The 22741-nt window shown below is 47.2% G+C and overlaps 1 protein-coding gene across 3 annotated transcripts; it reads right to left on the reverse strand.

The window, feature by feature from the left end:
- Positions 1–1803: 1803 nt before the first annotated feature.
- Positions 1804–21595, reverse strand: LOC125971732 (small ribosomal subunit protein eS21-like). Of its 3 annotated transcripts, none has more exons than XM_068649857.1 (5): positions 21450–21595; positions 10752–10815; positions 2052–2123; positions 1914–1969; positions 1804–1849 (listed from the first exon to the last, which is right to left on the reverse strand). In XM_068649857.1, the coding sequence occupies exons 1-5, from the start codon at positions 21533–21535 to the stop codon at positions 1840–1842; spliced, it is 288 nt and encodes a 95-aa protein (XP_068505958.1). In that variant the 5' UTR covers positions 21536–21595; the 3' UTR covers positions 1804–1839. The 3 variants fall into 3 exon arrangements, with proteins under 3 accessions (XP_068505958.1, XP_049580622.1, XP_049580621.1); XM_049724665.2 differs by lacking the exon at positions 21450–21595 and adding an exon at positions 11674–12535; XM_049724664.2 differs by lacking the exons at positions 1804–1849; positions 1914–1969; positions 2052–2123; positions 21450–21595 and adding exons at positions 7764–7809; positions 7874–7929; positions 8012–8083; positions 11674–12538.
- Positions 21596–22741: the final 1146 nt, after the last annotated feature.

Consider the following 22741-nt stretch of genomic DNA (forward strand, 5'->3'; position numbering starts at 1 on the left):
ATCACGAAAAAAATCTTATATAAGACGCACCTGACTATAAGCCGCAGGGTTCAAAATTTTGGAAAAAAGTCGCGGCTTGTACACCGGAAATTACGGTATGTGTTGGAAATGATATACTTTTTTATCATTGGATTCTATGTATCTACTTTTGTGTGCAAGATTCTCCGCAGTATGTGACCATCTAGCCTTGTGAAAATGACTTGGGGGCATATGGCCGGCTAATGACTGGAGTCATTAGCCGCGCTATACAATAAGCCCCATAGTTAGCTAGACATGTTCAGATCATGATTGTCATGGGATGGGTGAAGCAGATAGAGGTCTTATTTAAGTTGAAGTCATGAGTACGGCACAGGGATGTATTCCCAGGGCCACTAAGACTAGGTCTTTGTTAAGCTAATAGTCATGAGACGTCCATACTGCTCCGTCCATAAGAGTATCCCATTTGTTCTGTGGTAATGAGATAACTATGGAATGTACTTCCTGCCTGGGAACCTACCCGATCATGTACACTTGCCCCTTTGTTTCTCTCTCAATAAAAGGCACGGCTAAATTCGAGCAGAGCGCGGATCTCAGCCACACTTGTTGCGTGTGTTTGGGGTGCACCCTTCTGCGCAGAAGAAAACGCTAAGCCAAAAAGACCTACCGCCTCTGAGATTGATTTCAGATAAATGTTGTCAACCCAACAGTATGTACTACAATTAACCCAGTAAAACTTTTTATTTGGCAGCATGGTGGAGCACTGGTTAGCATGTTTGCCTTACAATGCAAAGGTTGTGGGTCCGATTTCGGCTACGGACTTTCTGAGTGGAGCTCGCATGTTCTCCCCATGCCTGCCTGGGTTTCCTCCTGGTATTCCAATGTTCTCCAATGTTGAATAGACGTGCATGGTAGGCCGACTGACGACTATAAATTGTCTGTAGGTTTGAGTGTTAATGGTTATTCGTCTATGTGTGTCCCGCGATTTGGTGACAACCAGTTCAGGGTGTCCATGACTACTGCCCAGAGTGCGAGGATGTGCTCCAGCAAAGTAGCACTACTCTGTGAGTAGGCATGTTCAGAGAGCAAGAGTGCGCTCCACTCCTATTAAAGGGTAACTCAACCCAACATTTTCTTTAAAATATGTTATATATGCCCACAGGAGCCGAAATACATCATTCTTATTAATATTGCGTCCTTGGAATGAGATAAGTAACAAAATTCACTCGTTCTTATCCATCACAGGGGGGCAACCATATTGCCACTCGCTGCCGACTAAAAATGACATCACAGTTGCCAGGTCTCAAGTCAAAAACAATCGCAGTTCAGCTTTAGAAAACTGGTGAGCAAAATAGCCACTCGTTCAGATGGTGAAAAACAGGTGGATTTTAACTGTTACGTTCATATTCAACAAGTGAAAAAAACATCCCTGCGTTTTAACTACTTGGGCAGCTGAGTCACGCCGAAAGTTACGTCATGCATCCTAAAAAACGGCCTTCGGAGAACGCACCCTGTGAATTTGGACACAGCTCCCGACTCCCAGCTGGCCTGGGAACTCCTTGGGATACATCGGGAAGAGCTAGAAGAAGTGGCTGGAGATAAGGAAGTCTGGGCTTTCTTGCTGAAAATGCTGCCTCTACGGCCCAACCTCCAGATAATCGGTAGATGATGTATGTACGGATGACAGGACAAAAATTCAGTATTTTTACTGGGATAATTATTCACTTTGTAATTGTAATCTAATGGACTTTAAAAAACAAACAAAACAAATGTGCTCTATGCGCTAAAAAAAATTAAAATAAAATAAAAACCAGGACCAATAAAGCATTTGGATTTTGTTACATTTTATTTTAAAGATATCACTCAGATGTTCCTATGGAGAGAAAAATGCACGTTATAACACAAGATGCGTGCTGATGACAAAAATGTCATCTTACTTGGCAACAACACCATCATTCTTTGCCAGCCTGAGGATGGAATCATCAGACTCCCCCTGTTTTGCATTTAGGAGAGAACACGCACATGTAAAAAACCACAAGCATTTGAACCATTGAACACAATCCAGGATGACTCACCATTCTGCGGATGGCGCCACAGATGGCATAGGTCTTGAACTGACCGTTGAAACGACCCGTGACCTTGTCCACCTGTAGCAGACATAGTTGAATGAATGACTTTATTTCATACATAGAAATACGTCCACATTACATATAATACAGAACGTACATAGAGCTTGAAAAAGGACAAACTATATACAGTGTCTGACAGAAGTTCTGTCGCTTGTCCATGTTGTAGAAACAATGGCTTATAACCTGACTTTGACTCACCCAAATGAGGTGTAATGTATGAAAATAAATTTGCTTCACTGCAGAAATATTGATCTTTTAATGAACACAGAAAGGTCAGAGTTTGGCAAAACAAGTTTTGTCGCCTTGTCATACAATACACCCAATCGTAGCAAAACCTTTGCAAGTTAGAAGGCAATATCAACATACTAAAATGTCAAGAAATATTAGCTACCTCTTCCCAATTGTTAGGGTTTTTCAGATTATCCTTATCGTATGATTATGTTGGAATGCAACCGGTAATAAATAACGTACCTTGTCTCATCCTACACAAGGTCGTAAAAGTTCCTCCTGATATGTTTTGGGCTTCCTATTCAGTCTACACCAGCCCCCACTCTTTCTCTTAATAAATATGTCCTTGCAGTTGGGAGGGTTTTCAGACTTCATTCCTGAGCGAGTGAACTCTCCACCTGCAGGTGTCTAAAAGAACTTGCTTGTCTCCCGTGTGGTTCTTGCAAAATAAGTGTGAGTGAGCAAATCTCTAACACCAATCATAAAAGGTGTTAGAGTTGTGCTCACTCTAACTTATTTTGCAAGAACCACACGCGAGACAAGCAAGTCCTTTTAGTTGAAGTCATGAGTACGGCACAGGGATGTATTCCCAGGGCCACTAAGACTAGGTCTTTGTTAAGCTAATAGTCATGAGACGTCCATACTGCTCCGTCCATAAGAGTATCCCATTTGTTCTGTGGTAATGAGATAACTATGGAATGTACTTCCTGCCTGGGAACCTGCCCGATCATGTACACTTGCCCCTTTGTTTCTCTCTCAATAAAAGGCACGGCTAAATTCGAGCAGAGCGCGGATCTCAGCCACACTTGTTGCGTGTGTTTGGGGTGCGCCCTTCTGCGCAGAAGAAAACGCTAAGCCAAAAAGACCTACCGCCTCTGAGATTGATTTCAGATAAATGTTGTCAACCCAACAGTATGTACTACAATTAACCCAGTAAAACTTTTTATTTGGCAGCATGGTGGAGCACTGGTTAGCATGTTTGGCTTACAATGCAAAGGTTGTGGGTCCGATTTCGGCTACGGACTTTCTGAGTGGAGCTCGCATGTTCTCCCCATGCCTGCCTGGGTTTCCTCCTGGTATTCCAATGTTCTCCAATGTTGAATAGACGTGCATGGTAGGCCGACTGACGACTATAAATTGTCTGTAGGTTTGAGTGTTAATGGTTATTCGTCTATGTGTGTCCCGCGATTTGGTGACAACCAGTTCAGGGTGTCCATGACTACTGCCCAGAGTGCGAGGATGTGCTCCAGCAAAGTAGCACTACTCTGTGAGTAGGCATGTTCAGAGAGCAAGAGTGCGCTCCACTCCTATTAAAGGGTAACTCAACCCAACATTTTATTTAAAATATGTTATATATGCCCACAGGAGCCGAAATACATCATTCTTATTAATATTGCGTCCTTGGAATGAGATAAGTAACAAAATTCACTCGTTCTTATCCATCACAGGGGGGCAACCATATTGCCACTCGCTGCCGACTAAAAATGACATCACAGTTGCCAGGTCTCAAGTCAAAAACAATCGCAGTTCAGCTTTAGAAAACTGGTGAGCAAAATAGCCACTCGTTCAGATGGTGAAAAACAGGTGGATTTTAACTGTTACGTTCATATTCACCCCTCCGCGAGTCGTCACCTTATCGTGGTGGAGGGGTTTGCGTGCCCCTATGATCCTAGGAGCCATGTTGTCGGGGGCTTCATGCCCCTGGTAGGGTCACCCATGGCAAACGGGTCCTAGGTGAGGGGCCAGACAAAGCACGGCTCACAAGCCCCTTATGATGAGTGATATAAATGGACTTAGTTTTCCCTCGCCCGGACGCGGGTCACCGGGGCCTCCCTCTGGAGCCAGGCCTGGAGGCGGGGCTCGAAGGCGAGCGTCTGGTGGCCGGGCCTTCGCCCATGGGGCCCGGCCGGGCATAGCCCGAAATGGAAACGTGGGTCCCCCTTCCCATGGGCTCACCACCTGTGGGAGGGGCCGAAGGGGTCGGGTGCAATGTGAGCTGGGCGGCAGCCAAAGGCGGGGACCTTGGCGGTCTGATCCCCGGCTGCAGAAGCTGGCTCTTGGGACATGGAATGTCACCTCTCTGGCTGGAAAGGAGCCCGAGCTGGTGTGTGAGGCAGAAAGATTCCGACTAGATATAGTCGGACTAGCCTCCACACACAGTTTGGGTTCCGGTACAAGCCCTCTCGAGAGGGGCTGGACTCTCTTCCACTCTGGAGTTGCCCACGGTGAGAGGCGTCGAGCAGGTGTGGGTATACTTATTGCCCCCCGGCTGGGCGCCTGCACATTGGGGTTCACCCCGGTGAACGAGAGGGTAGCCTCCCTCCGCCTTTGGGTGGGGGGACGGGCCCTGACTGTTGTTTGTGTCTATGCACCAAACAGCAGCTCAGAGTACCCACCCTTCTTGGGGTCCCTGGAGGAAGTGCTGGATAGCGCTCCTTCTGGGGACTCTATCGTTCTACTGGGTGACTTCAATGCTCACGTGGGCAATGACAGTGAGACCTGGAAGGGCGTGATTGGGAGGAACGGCCCCCCTGATCTGAACCCGAGCGGTGTTCTATTGTTGGACTTCTGTGCTCGACACGGATTTTCAATAATGAACACCATGTTCAAACATAAGGGTGTCCATGTGTGCACTTGGCACCAGGACACCCTAGGCCGCAGTTCGATGATCGACTTTGTAGTCGTGTCATCGGATTTGCGGCCGCATGTTTTGGACACTCGGGTGAAGAGAGGGGCGGAGCTGTCAACTGATCACCACCTGGTGGTGGGTTGGCTCCGATGGTGGGGGAAGATGCCGGTCCGACCTGGCAGACCCAAACGCTCTGTGAGGGTCTGCTGGGAACGTCTGGCAGAATCTCCTGTCAGGAAGAGCTTCAACTCCCACCTCCGGCAGAGCTTTTCCCACGTCCCGGGGGAGGCGGGGGACATTGAGTCTGAGTGGACCATGTTCCGCGCCTCCATTGTTGAGGCGGCCGACCGGAGCTGTGGCCGTAAGGTCGTTGGTGCCTGTCGTGGCGGCAACCCCCGAACCCGCTGGTGGACACCGGCGGTAAGGGATGCCGTCAAGCTGAAGAAGGAGTCCTATCGGGCCGTTTTGGCCTGCGGGACTCCGGAGGCAGCTGAGAGGTACCGGATGGCCAAGCGGAACGCGGCTTCGGCGGTTGCTGAGGCAAAAACCCGGGCGTGGGAGGAGTTCGGTGAGGCCATGGAGAATGACTTTCGGACGGCTTCGAGGAAATTCTGGTCCACCATCCGGCGTCTCAGGAGGGGGAAGCAGTGCAACGTCAACACTGTTTACAGTGGGGATGGCGTGCTGCTGACCTCGACTCGGGACGTCGTGAGTCGGTGGGGAGAATACTTCGAAGACCTCCTCAATTCCACCTACACGCCTTCCATTGAGGAAGCAGGGCCTAGAGACTCTGAGGCGGATTCTCCAATCTCTGGGGTCGAAGTCACTGAGGTAGTTAAAAAACTCCTCGGTGGCAAGGCCCCGGGGGTGGATGAGATCCGCCCAGAGTTCTTAAAGGCTCTGGATGTTGTGGGGCTGTCATGGCTGACACGCCTCTACAACGTTGCGTGGACATCGGGGACAGTGCCTCTGGATTGGCAGACTGGGGTGGTGGTTCCCCTCTTTAAGAAGGGGGACCGGAGGGTGTGTTCCAATTACAGGGGAATCACACTCCTCAGCCTCCCTGGTAAGGTCTATTCAGGGGTGCTGGAGAGGAGGGTCCGTCGGGAGGTCGAACCTCGGATTCAGGAGGAGCAGTGTGGCTTTCGTCCTGGCCGTGGAACAGTGGACCAGCTCTACACCCTCGGCAGGATCCTCGAGGGTGCATGGGAGTTTGCCCAACCAGTCCACATGTGTTTTGTGGACTTGGAGAAGGCGTTTGACCGTGTCCCTCGGGAGGTTCTGTGGAGGGTGCTTCGGGAGTACGGGGTGCCAAGCCAACTGATAAGGGCGGTTCGGTCCCTGTATCACCGATGCCAGAGTCTGGTCCGCATTTCCGGCAGTAAGTCGGATTCGTTCCCAGTGAGGGTTGGACTCCGCCAAGGCTGCCCTTTGTCACCGATTCTGTTCATAATTTTTATGGACAGAATTTCTAGGCGCAGCCGAGGCGTTGAGGGGGTCCGGTTTGGGGACCTCAGCATCGCGTCTCTGCTTTTTGCAGATGACGTGGTGCTGTTGGCTTCTTCAGGCCGTGATCTCCAGCTCTCGCTGGAACGGTTCGCAGCCGAGTGTGAAGCGGTCGGGATGAGGGTCAGCACCTCCAAATCCGAGTCCATGGTCCTCGATCGGAAAAGGGTGGAATGCCCTCTCCGGATCGGGGATGAGATCCTGCCCCAAGTGGAGGAGTTCAAGTATCTTGGAGTCTTGTTCACGAGTGAGGGGAGGATGGAGCGTGAGATCGACAGGCGGATCGGTGCAGCGTCGGCAGTAATGCGGACCCTGTACCGGTCCGTTGTGGTGAAGAGAGAGCTGAGCCAAAAGGCAAAGCTCTCAATTTACCGGTCGATTTACGCTCCTACCCTCACCTATGGTCACGAGCTATGGGTCGTGACCGAAAGAACGAGATCTCGGATACAAGCGGCCGAAATGAGTTTTCTCCGCAGGATGTCCGGGCTCTCCCTTAGAGATAGGGTGAGAAGCTCGGTCATCCGGGAGAGACTCGGAGTAGAGTCGCTACTCCTCCACGTTGAGAGGAGCCAGATGAGGTGGCTCGGGCATCTTATCAGGATGCCTCCTGGACGCCTCCCTGGGGAGGTGTTCCGGGCATGTCCCACCGGTAGGAGACCCCGGGGACGACCCAGGACGCGCTGGAGAGACTATGTCTCTCAGCTGGCCTGGGAACGCCTTGGGATCCCCCGGGATGAGCTGGATGAAGTGGCTGGGGAGAGGGAAGTCTGGGAGTCCCTCCTGAAGCTGTTGCCCCCGCGACCCGACCCCGGATAAGCGGAAGAAGATGGATGGATGGATGGATGGATGGATGGATGGATGGATGGACGTTCATATTCAACAAGTGAAAAAACATCCCTGCGTTTCAACTACTTGGGCAGCTGAGTCACGCCGAAAGTTACGTCATGCATCCTAAAAAACGGCCTTCGGAGAACGCACCCTGTGAATTTGGACACAGCTCCCGACTCCCAGCTGGCCTGGGAACTCCTTGGGATACATCGGGAAGAGCTAGAAGAAGTGGCTGGAGATAAGGAAGTCTGGGCTTTCTTGCTGAAAATGCTGCCTCTACGGCCCAACCTCCAGATAATCGGTAGATGATGTATGTACGGATGACAGGACAAAAATTCAGTATTTTTACTGGGATAATTATTCACTTTGTAATTGTAATCTAATGGACTTTAAAAAACAAACAAAACAAATGTGCTCTATGCGCTAAAAAAAATTAAAATAAAATAAAAACCAGGACCAATAAAGCATTTGGATTTTGTTACATTTTATTTTAAAGATATCACTCAGATGTTCCTATGGAGAGAAAAATGCACATTATAACACAAGATACGTGCTGATGACAAAAATGTCATCTTACTTGGCAACAACACCATCATTCTTTGCCAGCCTGAGGATGGAATCATCAGACTCCCCCTGTTTTGCATTTAGGAGACAACACGCACATGTAAAAAACCACAAGCATTTGAACCATTGAACACAATCCAGGATGACTCACCATTCTGCGGATGGCGCCACAGATGGCATAGGTCTTGAACTGACCGTTGAAACGACCCGTGACATTGTCCACCTGTAGCAGACATAGTTGAATGAATGACTTTATTTCATACATAGAAATACGTCCACATTACATATAATACAGAACGTACATAGAGCTTGAACAAGGACAAACTATATACAGTGTCTGACAGAAGTTCTGTCGCTTGTCCATGTTGTAGAAACAATGGCTTATAACCTGACTTTGACTCACCCAAATGAGGTGTAATGTATGAAAATAAATTTGCTTCACTGCAGAAATATTGATCTTTTAATGAACACAGAAAGGTCAGAGTTTGGCAAAACAAGTTTTGTCGGCTTGTCATACAATACACCCAATCCTAGCAAAACCTTTGCTAGTTAGAAGGCAATATCAACATACTAAAATGTCAAGAAATATTAGCTACCTCTTCCCAATTGTTAGGGTTTTTCAGATTATCCTTATCGGATGATTATGTTGGAATGCAACCGGTAATAAATAACCTACCTTGTCTCATCCTACACAAGGTCGTAAAAGTTCCCCCTGATATGTTTTGGGCTTCCTATTCAGTCTACACCAGCCCCCACTCTTAATAAATATGTCCTTGCAGTTGGGAGGGTTTTCAGACTTCATTCCTGAGCGAGTGAACTCTCCACCTGCAGGTGTCTAAAAGGACTTGCTTGTCTCCCGTGTGGTTCTTGCAAAATAAGTTAGAGTGAGCACAACTCTAACACCTTTTATGATTGGTGTTAGAGATTTGCTCACTCACACTTATTTTGCAAGAACACCACGGGAGACAAGCAAGTTCTTTTAGACACCTGCAGGTGGAGATTTCACCCATTGAAGGAATGAAGTCTGAACCCTCCTTCCTGCAAGGGCATATTTATTAAGAGAAACAGAGTGGGGGTATGAGTAGGCTGAATAGAACGCCCTTGTTCTAGATCAAGGTGCTCCAGTACTGGCCAGCCCAGTCACCAGACACGAACATCATTGAGCATGTTTGGGGTAGAATGATGGCGGACGCTTGGAAGACAAAACCAAAAAATCTTGAACTCTTGAGAGGCACGCAAGACTGCATTCTTTCCTGATGATTTCATCAATATGAATCATTGTCGAACCGCATGGATGCAGTCTTTCAAGCTCAAGGACATCAATTCAGCTACAGCTTTTTCAATTGCCTGTGATGGGTGAGTCGAGTGACGCGACCGATATCGAACAGACACCGCTGCTATGCAAGTACGTGAACTCTAATGGGCCGCAAGAAGAAGTGATCAAATTGACACCACTATTTTTCTTTAGATTATTTTAATAATAGGCATACAACTTATGTATTGACACTATGTTGCATTATAAAAGGCTTTTAGATTTTTAAGGCTCCAGACAGGTATGTTTTTTGTTTTTTTTGGGCCGATATGGCCCTTTGAACATTTTGGGTTGCCGAACCCTGGCATAGACAAAGAGACGTGCTTACGAGCAGTGTTCCCTCTAAGCTGCGCAATTGCGGACTGGTCGTGCAGTCTTGGCGCACATGAAATTACATGCTGCGCACAAAATACAATTCAGCATAAACTGATTGATTAAGATCTACTGTTAGACGTACTCTAATCTAATTAAGTGGATGAATGATTTTCTTTCTGTGCCTTTTTGTAGTGTAAATCAGTAATTGACAGTTGTCCAGCCAATGATATGTTTCACTTAGGCTACATAGTATATGTATGACACATATGTGTCCTGCCTATCCATGCAGTGCGGCAGAGTCAAGCGATGCAAATGCTAAATTAGCTAATCATGGCGAAACGAATGAGCAGCGACACATCCACTCGCCAAGCCAAAATAAATAAGAGATGCTTCTTTTAAGTTTGGATGGCTGTCGGAGTGTGTGCAACTACAAGAGGAAACAGTGAAACTGGGTGAGATTTTCTCTTTTTGAATGAGAAAGGTCTCCTCTGCAAAACATGCAGTGAAGCCAAAGTGGTGGGCGAGTTTACGGAGGGAAAAATACGGAAGAAATGGAAGTTGGACTACCTCGCGCGTCACATTCAGCAGAAATGTCATTTGAAAGCTGTTGGAATTGTACAAAGACTCAAGATGGGAGAGCGGATCGGTACGTTATTGCAAAGAACGCAAAAGATCGACAGAAAAGGAACGAGCTGTCACACAAAACAAAATCCGACCCCGAGCAAGTTAAAGTTCTCATTGACAATATTTATTTATTTATTTATTTATTTGTTCATTCATTCATTCATTCTGGTGTTGCACACAGTGGTCCACAGTGTGCACAGGGAGCTTGTGTGTTTGCACAGTCACTTGAAAAATTAGAGGGAACACTGCTTACAAGGCACAATTAGAGCTTTCTGGAAAGCCAGGATCATTGCAGAAGAGCAACGTGACGACAAGACAATATGGAACTTGGCATGTTTCATGGCAAACTTGCCCAATTGTCTAATTTGGATACAGAAGTCATGGACTTGGACGGATTTGCATATAAATATCTATTAACAATAATGTGAGTACATAGAGTACATGGTTAAACAGTAGAATAAAGTACAACCAATGTCAGTGTCTTGGTCCTATAACTTTTTGTTTACCACAAGTCATGCCATAAATAGGCCCGATAATGCGCTCTATGTGTGGATTAAATACAAAACAGACCCTGCAATTGTGCCTTTTAACCCCAAGTGCCTTATTGTGCCAAAAATACGGTAAGTTGGAAAAAGATTACCTCTGCTATGTTGATCTGTACGGAAGCGTGGTCCTTGGCTCCGATGATCCGGTTGCTCGCAGAGCTTTAAAAATAAAATAAAAATAATAATTTAAAAAACAGTGTTTCCATTGATTAATAAAAATACAGTCAAACCTCGGTTTTCAACCACAATCCGTTTCAGAAGGTTGAGAAGCAGATTCAAGTTCAAGTTCAAGTTTACTTTATTGTCAAAAATCCTATGTAACAGGGTTACCACAGAAGTTTGAAATTGCGTTTGACCCGTCTCTAATGTGCATCCATCCATCCATCCATTTTCTGAACCGCTTAGTCCCCACGGGGGTCGCGGGCGTGCTGGAGCCTATCCCAGCCGTCATCGGGCAGTAGGCGGGGGACACCCTGAACCGGTTTAACTAAAAACATTTAAATAAGACATTGACATAAATCTCTTTCTTTCTCACACACACATACACACAACACACACAAACACACAGCTAACTTACTCATACTGAATTTACAATTTCTTTCTCTGACATATTCATTCACAACATAAACATAGACAATGCACACTTACACATTGCAGTCATTCAAACACTAACATGCTGATAAACATGTGCAGTACTATACAATAAAATACTCTCTCTCACATTCACACACACGCACACACACACACGGTGTGTAATAAGAGTATTGACAATACAGACCCACACACACACACATACATACACAGCAGCAGAAATACAATCAGTGGTCATAGAAGTAAAGTGAAAAAGTGTATAACTGTATATAAGGTGCAAGAGTAAAGTGCCAAGTGGCATGGTGACTTTGGAATGTTCAAGTGGTTTTCCTCAGTGTGTTCATGAGTCTGATGGCTTGAGGAAAGAAGCTGTTACTCAGTCTGCTTGTGCTTGTTCCTATCACACCAGGTGATGAGTTGCTGTACCTCCTCTCTGTATGCTGAGTCATCGTTGTCTTTGATGAGGCCCACCACTGTTGTGTCATCTGCAAATTTGATGATGTGATTCGTTTCAAATCTGGCAGAGCAGTCGTGGGTCATCAGCGTGAACAGCAGGGGGGATAGCACACATCCTTGCGGCACCCCGGTGTTTATGACGGTGGTCGCTGAGGAGTTGTTTCCGACTCTGACTGTCTGCGGTCTGTTCGTTAGAAAGTCCAGCAGCCAGTTGCACAGTGAAGTGCTGACGCCTATTGTACTCAGCTTATTCACCAGATGTTGGGGGATGACTGTGTTGAACGCAGAGCTGGAGTCAATGAACAGCATCCGCGCGTGACTGTTTTTGTTCTCCAGATGAGCCAGGCAGAGGTGGAGTGCTGTTGCTATGGCGTCATCAGTGGAGCGCTTGGGGCGGTAGGCAAATTGGTATGGGTCTAGAGTAGTGGGGAGGGTGGATGTTAAGTGGGCCTTCACCAGTCTCTCAAAGCACTTCATCATGATGGAAGTGAGTGCTATGGGTCTGTAGTCATTCAGTGATGATGCTGGTGACTGGATGGACATGCTGAAGTGGAAGAAAATGTATGGAGTACAAGGAAATTTGAAATGTGGAAGAAGTGGTAGAAGTGCTAGAGTGTGGTTGAAATCTTCACAAAGAGATGAGAACGAATTCAAGAGACAAAAGCTAGAAAGATGAAAACTGATGCGGTCACAAGTGTTTGTCAGACCAGGAGACAATAAGGCCCCTGTGAGCAGGTGCAAGGCCGCAGCTCAAGCCGCGGCTCAAGCAAGGGGCAAGAGGAGTTTCCGGTCCTATGCAAATCATGTATCGAAATTTAAAAGATCTGAAACCTCCCCCATATGACAGCAAAACATGTCATTGTCAGGTTATCAAAAATCGTTTTAGATTGTTAGAGCCCCTGTCCACACAAGTACGACAATGCTGTTTGTAGGCCCAATTACAAATGAATAGGGATCAAATTGTGTTACACTGAAGTTAAAATATGCAAATCAAGTGGTAAAGAAATGCAACTTGCTTCTAGAAGGTAAATAAATAAAATTAGAATGTGCTGACCTCGTGTGCATGGAAGGGACCAGCTCATGATCGACCACAGGAAATGGCCAGCCTGTGACGAATCATTGTTGCTGAGACCTACCTTCCGCACGCGAGAGCTGTGCATGTGTGTGCGTATGTGTTAAGTTGATGAAGATTGGCTAAACTTTTAGTATAAAGAAATTTGCTAGACTGTTGTCTATTTAATTTACACCGCAGAACAGAAACAATTTTGACAGATAAAAATGAAAGAAAAAGAGAGAAATCTGTTTGCGAGCAGAAACTAATCCACACTAGTGCATGTTAGTGTCAAGCCATCATGAGAAATTCGGAGTTAACAAAACAACAGAACATGGTTTCAGGAATTGGGAGAAGCTAAATTGTGAATTTAAGATTTTGCAATGCCACATTTAATAGGAATAATTGATTGGTTGTGTTATAAGATTATGCAAAATTCTAAATGCAAGCTAAATCTGAGAGATTGAGTTCTTCAAATTTAAAAACAAAGAAAAAAATCAGATTAATTTGCCAATTGTTTCTTTTAGTTAAGTTTTTTTTGAATTGGTGGATTGTTCTACCAGGAAACCTGAGTTGAAAATGATATATGAATGTTGTGTGGTGAGCTTGGATGAATTGGGACCAATGTGATAGAAAGACTCCTTTTTGGAGACTGTGTGTGAGATGCAAATGAACATTGATGAATGATAGCCTGAATGAAAAGAAATTACAGGTTGAATGGTTGAAGTTGTTGGCGACTACTATAGAAAATTAGTAGAGCGACTTTGATGAAAGAGTGATTTTGAGAAGGTTGAATGTTAGAAAGAAACACGTAGGTTTTGGATTGATAATTAACTAGAGAAAAAAACTGGAGAACCAGTAACATATGTAGAAGATGTGTGAACTGAGAAATTGAGAAGCGTTTTGAAAAGAAAGTCAAATTAAATGATGATGGAATCGTATGTAGTAAAGAACGCATTCTCCTAAAAAGTTTGTCAAGGTGTGAGGCATGGGCGTTGCCAAGCCTCAAAAGGGGGGAGTGAGTAGGACAGATAGTGGAAGATAGTAATAATACAACACTTTATGACAATGAATTTTCGAATACATTTGGTGTTATCTTGTGGTAAATTTTTTGTTAGGGTGTAGATAGGTTAGCAACACGAGAGATTTTAGAGGTTCAAAAGAAAGACAGTTAAAAGAAAACATTTTTGATTTGGACAATTCCAGGCTAACAGGAACATGAGAGCGATAAGAACTACGAGGTGGGATCCAATTTCATTGGGGAGATTGAGAATTCACAGCACCATACTCTAAGTCACATTTTTGAGCAAGCATGACAATAACATGTGAGAGGTCAAGACATACAGATTAGGGCTTGATGTGGAAAGCAGACCTCGATGAGTTGATTTTCAATAATGATACTGAAGACAACATACTGTCCGATTAAATTGGAACTATAGATAAAATGTAGCTCAAAAATAGGATGAGTTGCAGGATTTACGATATAAAAACGAGACCGCTGTTATTAGGAGAATTTGAAGTTTGGTAAACAATGTTACCAGCAAATTGATGGCGCAGCTACATTTGGAGATAGTCTTACAAGTTTGATGTCCCAGCATGTCATTCTCAGTGTCAGAGTCCCTGAAACCCAATCCGAGACTTCGCCTGCAGCCGTGAACAACCACAAAATGGTGCCTGGCTCTGAAGCACCTTTGACCTTTGGCGAAGGACAAGAAAAGACTGCTGTTGTGCTTGGAGGAGGACAAGTACACTCCGGAGGACAGACAACATCCTCGGGGACGAGAAAAGACAGTGAAAAGCGGAGGAACTCACAATGATGAAAATTGACTCATTTGAACAATGGACTCATTCAAGAGTGATGGATGGGGTCGCTCTGAAGCAACAACAAAAGAACACCAACTTGATAGGGTGAAGTGCGGCAAAAAGAAATGGACTTGGAGTGTCCGACAACCAAATCGCACTCCTTGGCGTTACCAAATTTGGTGGAGCTTGGTTCAAAGTGGAAGGGAGGTTCATTGTGCACTGAGTTTGACAGAACTGAGGAGATTTGATGAATAAATAAATAAAAATTTGAAAAATACGTAGGGCTACAGATTATAATCAGAGATTGAACGGATTTGGATAAAACAAATAGGCTAAAACGGTAGGAAACAAGAGCAAGATCTTATATTTTGGCTCATCAAGCTTAAGACGTAGAGGTCGAGTTATATAAATTTTAGAACAGGACATTTGGCAGTCAGGAGGAAGCTAGGTTGCTCAATGTACCTACTCAATACAATAGTAAGGTTTTTTGTTCCACAGTGGAGGTTGGATGGTCAGAAAGTTAGGTACGTTCAATTTTTGACATTCACACAATCATGCATAGGAGTCACACGGCGACAGTTAACAAGACAATGAATGCAATAGGGGCCACCTACGACTGCACCGACATGAAAAAGTAGAAGTGAGAGAGCAGAGTATGGGAATATATGCTAAAACGTCTGCTATACAGTTACCAATAGGAGATTCTATCAAGAGAAGCTACATGAGAGATGGATTAGAATCCCTTTGTCTGTGTGTGAGTGTGTGTGTGTGTGTGTGTGCACACCCTGTGTGGGTGCGAGCGTGTGAGGAGAAAGAAGGCATGGATAAGACAATCTCTTTTACACCAGGAGGCAATAAATGGGAATGCCCCTGTCATAAATAGTTTTTGGTTAAAGGGAATCATTAGGAAGTGTTCAAACTCTTCCCGCAAACATTCCTATTTGCCAGTTAAATGGGCACTACAATTGACTACGAGAGTTGCAAGCAACAGATGAAGAGCAGTCCTTGGCAGATTATATGATCAGGACGCTCAAACTGTGTCAAAGATAAATTTACTGCCGCTTGATCTTTCCTCCTCACAGGTCGACAACCCCATCAATCCAGGAGACTGGGTCTACACCAAGGTCATCAAAAGAAGGAACTGGGCCAGCCACGACGGGAGGGACCATTCCAAGTCTTGCTGACTACACATGTTGCATCCAAGGTTGCAGGACCCACAAATGCATTAACGATGACTGCTCTCCAGGAGGAAACTGGATGGGAGCTTTTGACATCACCGCTGTGTGCCAGGATGAGAGAGCCGTTTTCAAGGTGTAAGGGCTCTACTACCAACATGGCTGCACCATCGGACGGGACCTACTTCATCCAGAAGTTCAGAGGCACTGCCTCACCTGCATCCTATGAGTGCACGTGCCTGTTCAGAACGGATCGTGGTTTTGTGGTCACAAGAGTTGTCCGATGCTGCCTGCCAACTGGACACGAGTGTGTGTGACAGACCTCACCTACAGACTAGAACATCATCAGCTGACGAAAACGTGAGCACATATACAACTTCTTAGACGTGACAGATGTGATAATGATAATGAGGCGTGGATTGCGTAGATGCTGTTCTGTTGAGCATGTATTACGGAAACTTGTTGATTTGACCATCAAATATGCTTCGCAAGTAATGGATACGCGGATGTACTGTTTCTTTGTTTTTCTTTTTGTTTTTATTGATAGCATTCTGGTCGCCTTAAGGCAAAGGGACCGTGTAAGAATTTTCCTGCTAATAACATCTGGCCAGCAGGTTTTTCGCTTACACAATAAGTTTGATCTGGGGTGTTGAGGTAATGCCTAATCTTCACTGGAAAGTGTTGCTATCATTGTTTGTTGTTTTTATTTTTACTATTCTTCTTTCTTCATTATACATATATATATGTTTTTTTCTTACTTGTCTTTGTTGTTTGGGGTGACATAATCATATGATAAAACAGGAGGGAGATGTTAGGGTTTTCCAGGTTATCTTTATCGTAGGATTATGTTGGAACGTAACCTGTAATAATTACCCTCGCCTGTCCTGTCTTAACAAAAGTAGTAGAACAAAGTGCTAAGATCTTTTGAACTGATTGACTAGCTGCAGAGGAAGCAATCAAAGTTGTTTTGTTTACACAACATCGTGAAAGACCCCCTGCTGTGCTTTGATCAGCAGGCCAGGGCCTTCGGCCCCATCCTGCGTCGTTCTATTCACCACGGGAGTTTTCCTCGATCGTCATGGCGGCTGTTTAGATTCCACCACACGCACGTGCGAGTGAAGCCACGCAGATGCTGGCTGACCAGGTGACAGACATGGAGAAACTTCTACCAAATTCACTAATCATTGTTCTGGGTGATCTTAACAGGGCGAACCTCGCACACGAACTCCCCAGATACAGACAGCACATAACGTGTCCCACCAGAGGGGCACAGACACTGGACCACTGCTACACCGTAATTAAGGATGCATACCACTCTGTGGCTTGTGCAGCTTTAGGACTCTCGGACCACTGTCTAGTTCATCTGATCCCTGCCTACAGACAGAAACTAAAAACTTCTAAGCCTGTGGTGAGGACTGTGAGGAAGTGGACAGTGGAGTCAAGGCAGGACCTCCAAGCCTGCTTTGACTGCACCGATTGGGGAATTTTTGAAGCTGCAACTTCAGACCTGTATGAACTCAATGACACTGTCAGTTTTTGTGAGGATCTGTGTGTGCAGACTAAGACCTTCTGCACGCACAACAACGACAAACCTTGGTTTACACCGAACCTCAGGAGGCTGCGCAAAATCAAGGAGGAGGCCTACAGGAGCGGCGACCGGGACCGGTTCAAGCGGACCAGAAACACACTGAACCAAGAGGTCAGGAAAGCCGGGAGGTGTTACGGAGAGAGCCTGGAGAGACACCTCTCTGCCAATCCTGATCCCTCAACAGTGTGGAAAGGTATGCAGAGCATCACGGACTTCAAGAAACGAACTCTCCATCCTGTGGAGAGCCCAAGTCTTGTTAACCAGCTAAACAGGTTCTACTGCAGGTTTGATCGGTCCTCCCACACAACGGGACCTCCTGCAGCACAATCTACATACTCACCTCCCTCTATAACTGCTCTGTCCACACCTCCATCACCGTTGTCACCGACTCTCTCTCTCGCAGAGGCCGCGCCCACAATCCAGATCCGCGAGGAGGAAGTGTGCCAGATGTTCCGGAGGCAAAAGAAGGCACCGGGCCCAGACAGCGTGTCACCTTCCTGCTTGAAAGTCTGCGCTGAGCAGCTGGCGCCCACCTTTGCACGGATCTTTAACCATTCCCTGGAGCTGTGTGAGGTGGCCTCGTGCTTCAAGAGCTCCACCTTCGTTCCAGTGGTCAAGAAGCCCGCCATCAAAGGTTTGAATGACTATAGACCTGTCGCACTGACATCTGTTGTCATGAAATATTTCGAGAGGTTAGTGCTGAACCACCTGAAGGATGTAACGAGCCCCCTGCTTGACCCCCTCCAGTTTGCCTATTGGGCAAGATTCAAGAGTTTTTTTTTTTTTTTTTTTTTTTTTCGCCATGTTTGAGCGTGCCAAACAAGGAATTTGACTTTGGTAAATCACAGCCTCTGTTCAACATTTAGGTGACTAACAACAACACTCAGGACATGTGAAGAACGAAAGATATTCTCAAACACCCCCTGATCTTAAACTCCCAAGAGGGCAAGGAAAAACTCAAAACTCCAGCTAGGGGAAATGAGAAACCTTGAGAAGAGACCACAGATGGGAGGGTCCCTCTTCTAGGATGACCAGGCTGCAATGGATGCAGAGAGGACACATAGTACAAACAGTGTAGACAAAACAGGTGTGGCAAGCGGGATGTTATTGCACAGTAATGAGTCTCAGAGTCTAAGAGTGGTGTGAGTTCATCAGAGCGACAGCCTGGGGGAAGAAGCTGTCTCTGTGTTTGCTGGTTTTAGTGTACAGAGCTCTATAACGGCGTCCGGAGGGGAGTAGTTCAAACAGGCTGCAACCTGGGTGCGAAGGGTCTGTTGAGATGTTACTTGCACGTTTCCTGGTCCTAGACAGCTACAAGTCTTGGATAGATGGGAGGTTGATTCCAATTATCTTTTCTGCAGTCCTTATTGTCCGTTGCAGTCTGTGCTTGTCTTGTTTGGAGGCCGATCCAAACCAGACAGTGATGGAGGTGCAGAGGACAGACTGGATGATGGCAGTGTAGAAGGTCTTCAGCAGCTCCCGCGGCAGGTTGAACTTCTTGAGCTGTCTCAGGAAGTACAGCCTCTGCTGGGCCTTCTTCCGGACAGAGTCTATGTGGCCGGTCCATTTCAGGTCCCGAGAGATTGTGGTTCCCAGGAACTTGAAGGTGTCTGATGAGAGAATAGTATTACTGCGGATAGTGATGGGTGAAAGTGGTGAAGGGCCTCGCCTGAAGTCCACTGTCATCTCCACGGTCTTGAGCGGGTTCAGGTCCAGGTGGTTTTGGCTGCACCAGTGGACCAGCCGCTCCACCTCCTGTCTGTACGCAGTCTCATCACCGTTCTGGATCAGTCCGATGAGAGTGGTGTTGTCTGCATACTTCAGGAGCTTCACGGAAGAGTCACTTGCGGAGAAATCGTTGGTGTAGAGGGAGAAGAGCAGTGGGGAGAGGACGCATCCCTGAGGGGCTCCAGTGTTGGTGGTCAGGGTGTCAGATGTGATGCTCTTCAGCCTCACACGCTGTCTCCTGTTGGTCAGGAAGCTGGTGATCCACTGACAGGTGGAGGCAGGCACCGCGAGCTGGATGAGCTTCTGTTGGAGGATGTCAGGAGTGATGGTGTTGAACGCCGAGCTGAAGTCCACAAACAGGATCCTGGCGTACTTTCCTGGGGTGTCCAGGTGTTGCAGGATGTAGTGCAGTCCCATGTTGACCGCATCATCCACCGACCTGTTTGCCCGGTAGGGCCCGTGACATCCTTCAGGTGGTTCAGTACTAACCTCTCGAAAGATTTCATGACCACAGATGTTAGTGCAACAGGTCTATAGTCATTCAGACCTGTGATGGCGGGCTTCTTGGCCACTGGAACGATGGTGGAGCTCTTGAAGCACGAGGGCACCTCACACAGCTCCAGGGAACGGTTGAAGATCCGTGCAAAGGTGGGCGCCAGCTGCTCCGCGCAGACTTTCAAGCAGGAAGGTGACACGCCGTCTGGGCCCGGTGCCTTCTGATCTTTTGTATCCGGAACATCTGGCGCACTTCCTCCTCGTGAATCTGGAGTGCGGGCGCGGCCTCTGCAAGAGAGAGAGTCGGTGACCACGGTGATGGAGGTGTGGACAGAGCAGTTGTGGGGGGAGGTGAGTATGTGGATTGTGTGGATTGTGCTGCAGGAGGTCCCGTTGTGTGGGAGGACCGATCAAACCTGCAGTAGATTCTGTTTAGCTGGTCAGTGAGCCTTGGGCTCTCCACAGGACGGGGGGTTCGTTTCTTGAAGCCCGTGATGCTCTGCAGGCCTTTCCACACTGTTGAGGGATCAGGATTGGCAGAGAGGTGTCTCTCCAGGCTCTCGCCGTAACACCTCCTGGCTTTCCTGACCTCTCGGTTCAGTGTGTTTCTGGTCTGCTTGAACAGGTCCCGGTCGCCGCTCCTGTAGGCCTCCTCCTTGACTTTGCGCAGCCTCCTAAGGTTCGGTGTAAACCAAGGTTTGTCGTTGTTGAACGTGCAGAAGCTCTTAGTCTGCACACACAGATCCTCACAAAAACTGATGTATGATGTGACAGTGTCAGTGAGTTCATGCAAGTCTGAAGTTGCAGCTTCAAAAACACTCCAATCGGTGCAGTCAAAGCAGGCTTGGAGGTCCTGCCTTGACTCCACTGTCCACTTCCTGACAGTCCTCACCACAGGCTTAGAAGTTTTTAGTTTCTGTCTGTAGGCAGGGATCAGATGAACTAGACAGTGGTCCGAGAGTCCTAAAGCTGCACGAGCCACAGAGTGGTATGCATCCTTAATTACGGTGTAGCAGTGGTCCAGTGTCTGTGCCCCTCTGGTGGGACACGTTATGTGCTGTCTGTATCTGGGGAGTTCGTGTGCGAGGTTCGCCCTGTTAAGATCACCCAGAACGATGATTAGTGAATTTGGTAGAAGTCTCTCCATGTCTGTCACCTGGTCAGCCAGCATCTGCGTGGCTTCACTCGCACGTGCGTGTGGTGGGATGTAAACAGCCGCCATGACGATCGAGGAGAACTCCCGTGGTGAATGGAACGGCCGGCAGTTTATGAAAAGTGTTTCTAGGAGAGGGCTGCAAAACTCTCTCAACACCATGACATCGGTACACCAACGTTCATTAATGTAGAAACAGAGACCACCTCCCTTTGATTTTCCGGAGAGCTCCGCGCTGCGATCTGCACGCGTTAGCCGAAACCCAGCTAACTCCATGGCGTGGTGGGGGGTTCGTTCGCTAAGCCACGTCTCAACAAAACACAGCGCGGCGGATCTGCTGAAGTCCGTGTTCCTTGAAGTGAGGAGCAGCAGTTCGTCCATCTTGTTCGCCAGGGAGCAGACATTCGCCAGATGAATTGACGGCAGCTTTACGAGGGCTCCCGCTCGTTTTCCGCGTCGCCGCCGTCGCGCTAGCTTGTATAGCACCGCCGCTCCGGCTAAAATCTCCGACAAACAGTCCGAATCAGAGAGAACAGGAGAGAAAATACCAGAAGAAGACTGACCGATGTTTAACAGTGCTTCTCTAGTAAAAGTGATCCGGGATGGACAGCAGAAGACACAGAAAACACACAAAATAAGACAAAGAAACAGAGAGCGACTCACCGTGGCAGCCATTCGCGGCGCCATCAGATGACGTCATGACGGGCAAACAGGTCGGTGGATGATGCGGTCAACATGGGACTGCACTACAACCTGCACCATCTGGACACCCCAGGAACGTACGCCAGGATCCTGTTTGTGGACTTCAGCTCAGCGTTCAACACCATCGGTCCTGACATCCTCCAACAGAAGCTCACCCAGCTCGCGGTGCCTGCCTCCACCTGTCAGTGGATCACCAGCTTCCTGACCAACAGGAGACAGTATGTGAGTATGTGGGGAGCATCACATCTGACACCCGGACCACCAATACTGGAGCCCCTCAGGGATGCGTCGTCTCCCCACTGCTCTTCTCCCTCTCCACCAACGATTTCTCCGCAAGTGACTCTTCCGTGAAGCTCCTGAAGTATGCAGACGACACCACTCTCATCGGACTGATCCAGAACGGTGATGAGACTGCGTACAGACAGGAGGTGGTGCGGCTGGTCCACTGGTTCAGCCAAAACCACCTGGAGCTGAACCTGCTCAAGACCATGGAGATGACAGTGGACTTCAGGCGAGATCCTTCACCACTTTCACCCCTCACTATCCGCAGTAATACTATTCTCTCCATAGACACCTTCAAGTTCCTGGGAACTACAATCTCTCGGGACCTGAAATGGACCGGCCACATAGACTCTGTCCGGAAGAAGGCCCAGCAGAGGCTGTACTTCCTGAGACAACTCAAGAAATTCAACCTGCCGTGGGAGCTGCTGAATTAGATTGATTTTCATTGGCAAACAATATCACTGATCAGCAAATCAAGGACATCAATTCAGTTCCAGCTTTCTCATTTGCCTGTGATGAGTCGTGCGACGTGACCGAAATCGAACAGACCGCTCTGCTCTGCAGGTACGTTAACTCTAATGGGCTGCAAGAAGAAATTGATACCACTAAAAGGCCAAACACGAGGGGAGAACATCTGCGAGGCTGTGCTGCAGTGTTTAAATGACAGCGATACACACTGTCCACCTGATTTCAGTCACTACAGACGGCGCACCGAGTATGAGAGGGTCGCAAAAGTTTGTGATTTTACGACAGAAAGCATTGGATCGAAAATTGCTTGCATTCCATTGCATATTGCACCAAGGGGCGCTGTGTGCGTAAACATTCCCACCGGAGTGTATGGAGGTAATGAACCTTGTCATCCATATTGTAAAGAAAATAATCGCAAAAGCATTAAACCACCGCCAGTTCCGTGAATTGCTAGATGAAGTTGAGAGTGAATATGCCGATCTCCTGCTGCACAACAAAGTCCGCTGGCTATCCAGGGGCGAAGTTTTGCGTCGCTTTGTTGCTTTGTATTTGTAGCCTACTTAATTATTTAACCAGCTCAGTGGCCTAGTAGT

Source organism: Syngnathus scovelli, unplaced genomic scaffold (assembly GCF_024217435.2).
Source record: "Syngnathus scovelli strain Florida unplaced genomic scaffold, RoL_Ssco_1.2 HiC_scaffold_68, whole genome shotgun sequence".
In the NCBI taxonomy this organism is placed as follows: Eukaryota; Metazoa; Chordata; class Actinopteri; order Syngnathiformes; family Syngnathidae; genus Syngnathus; species Syngnathus scovelli.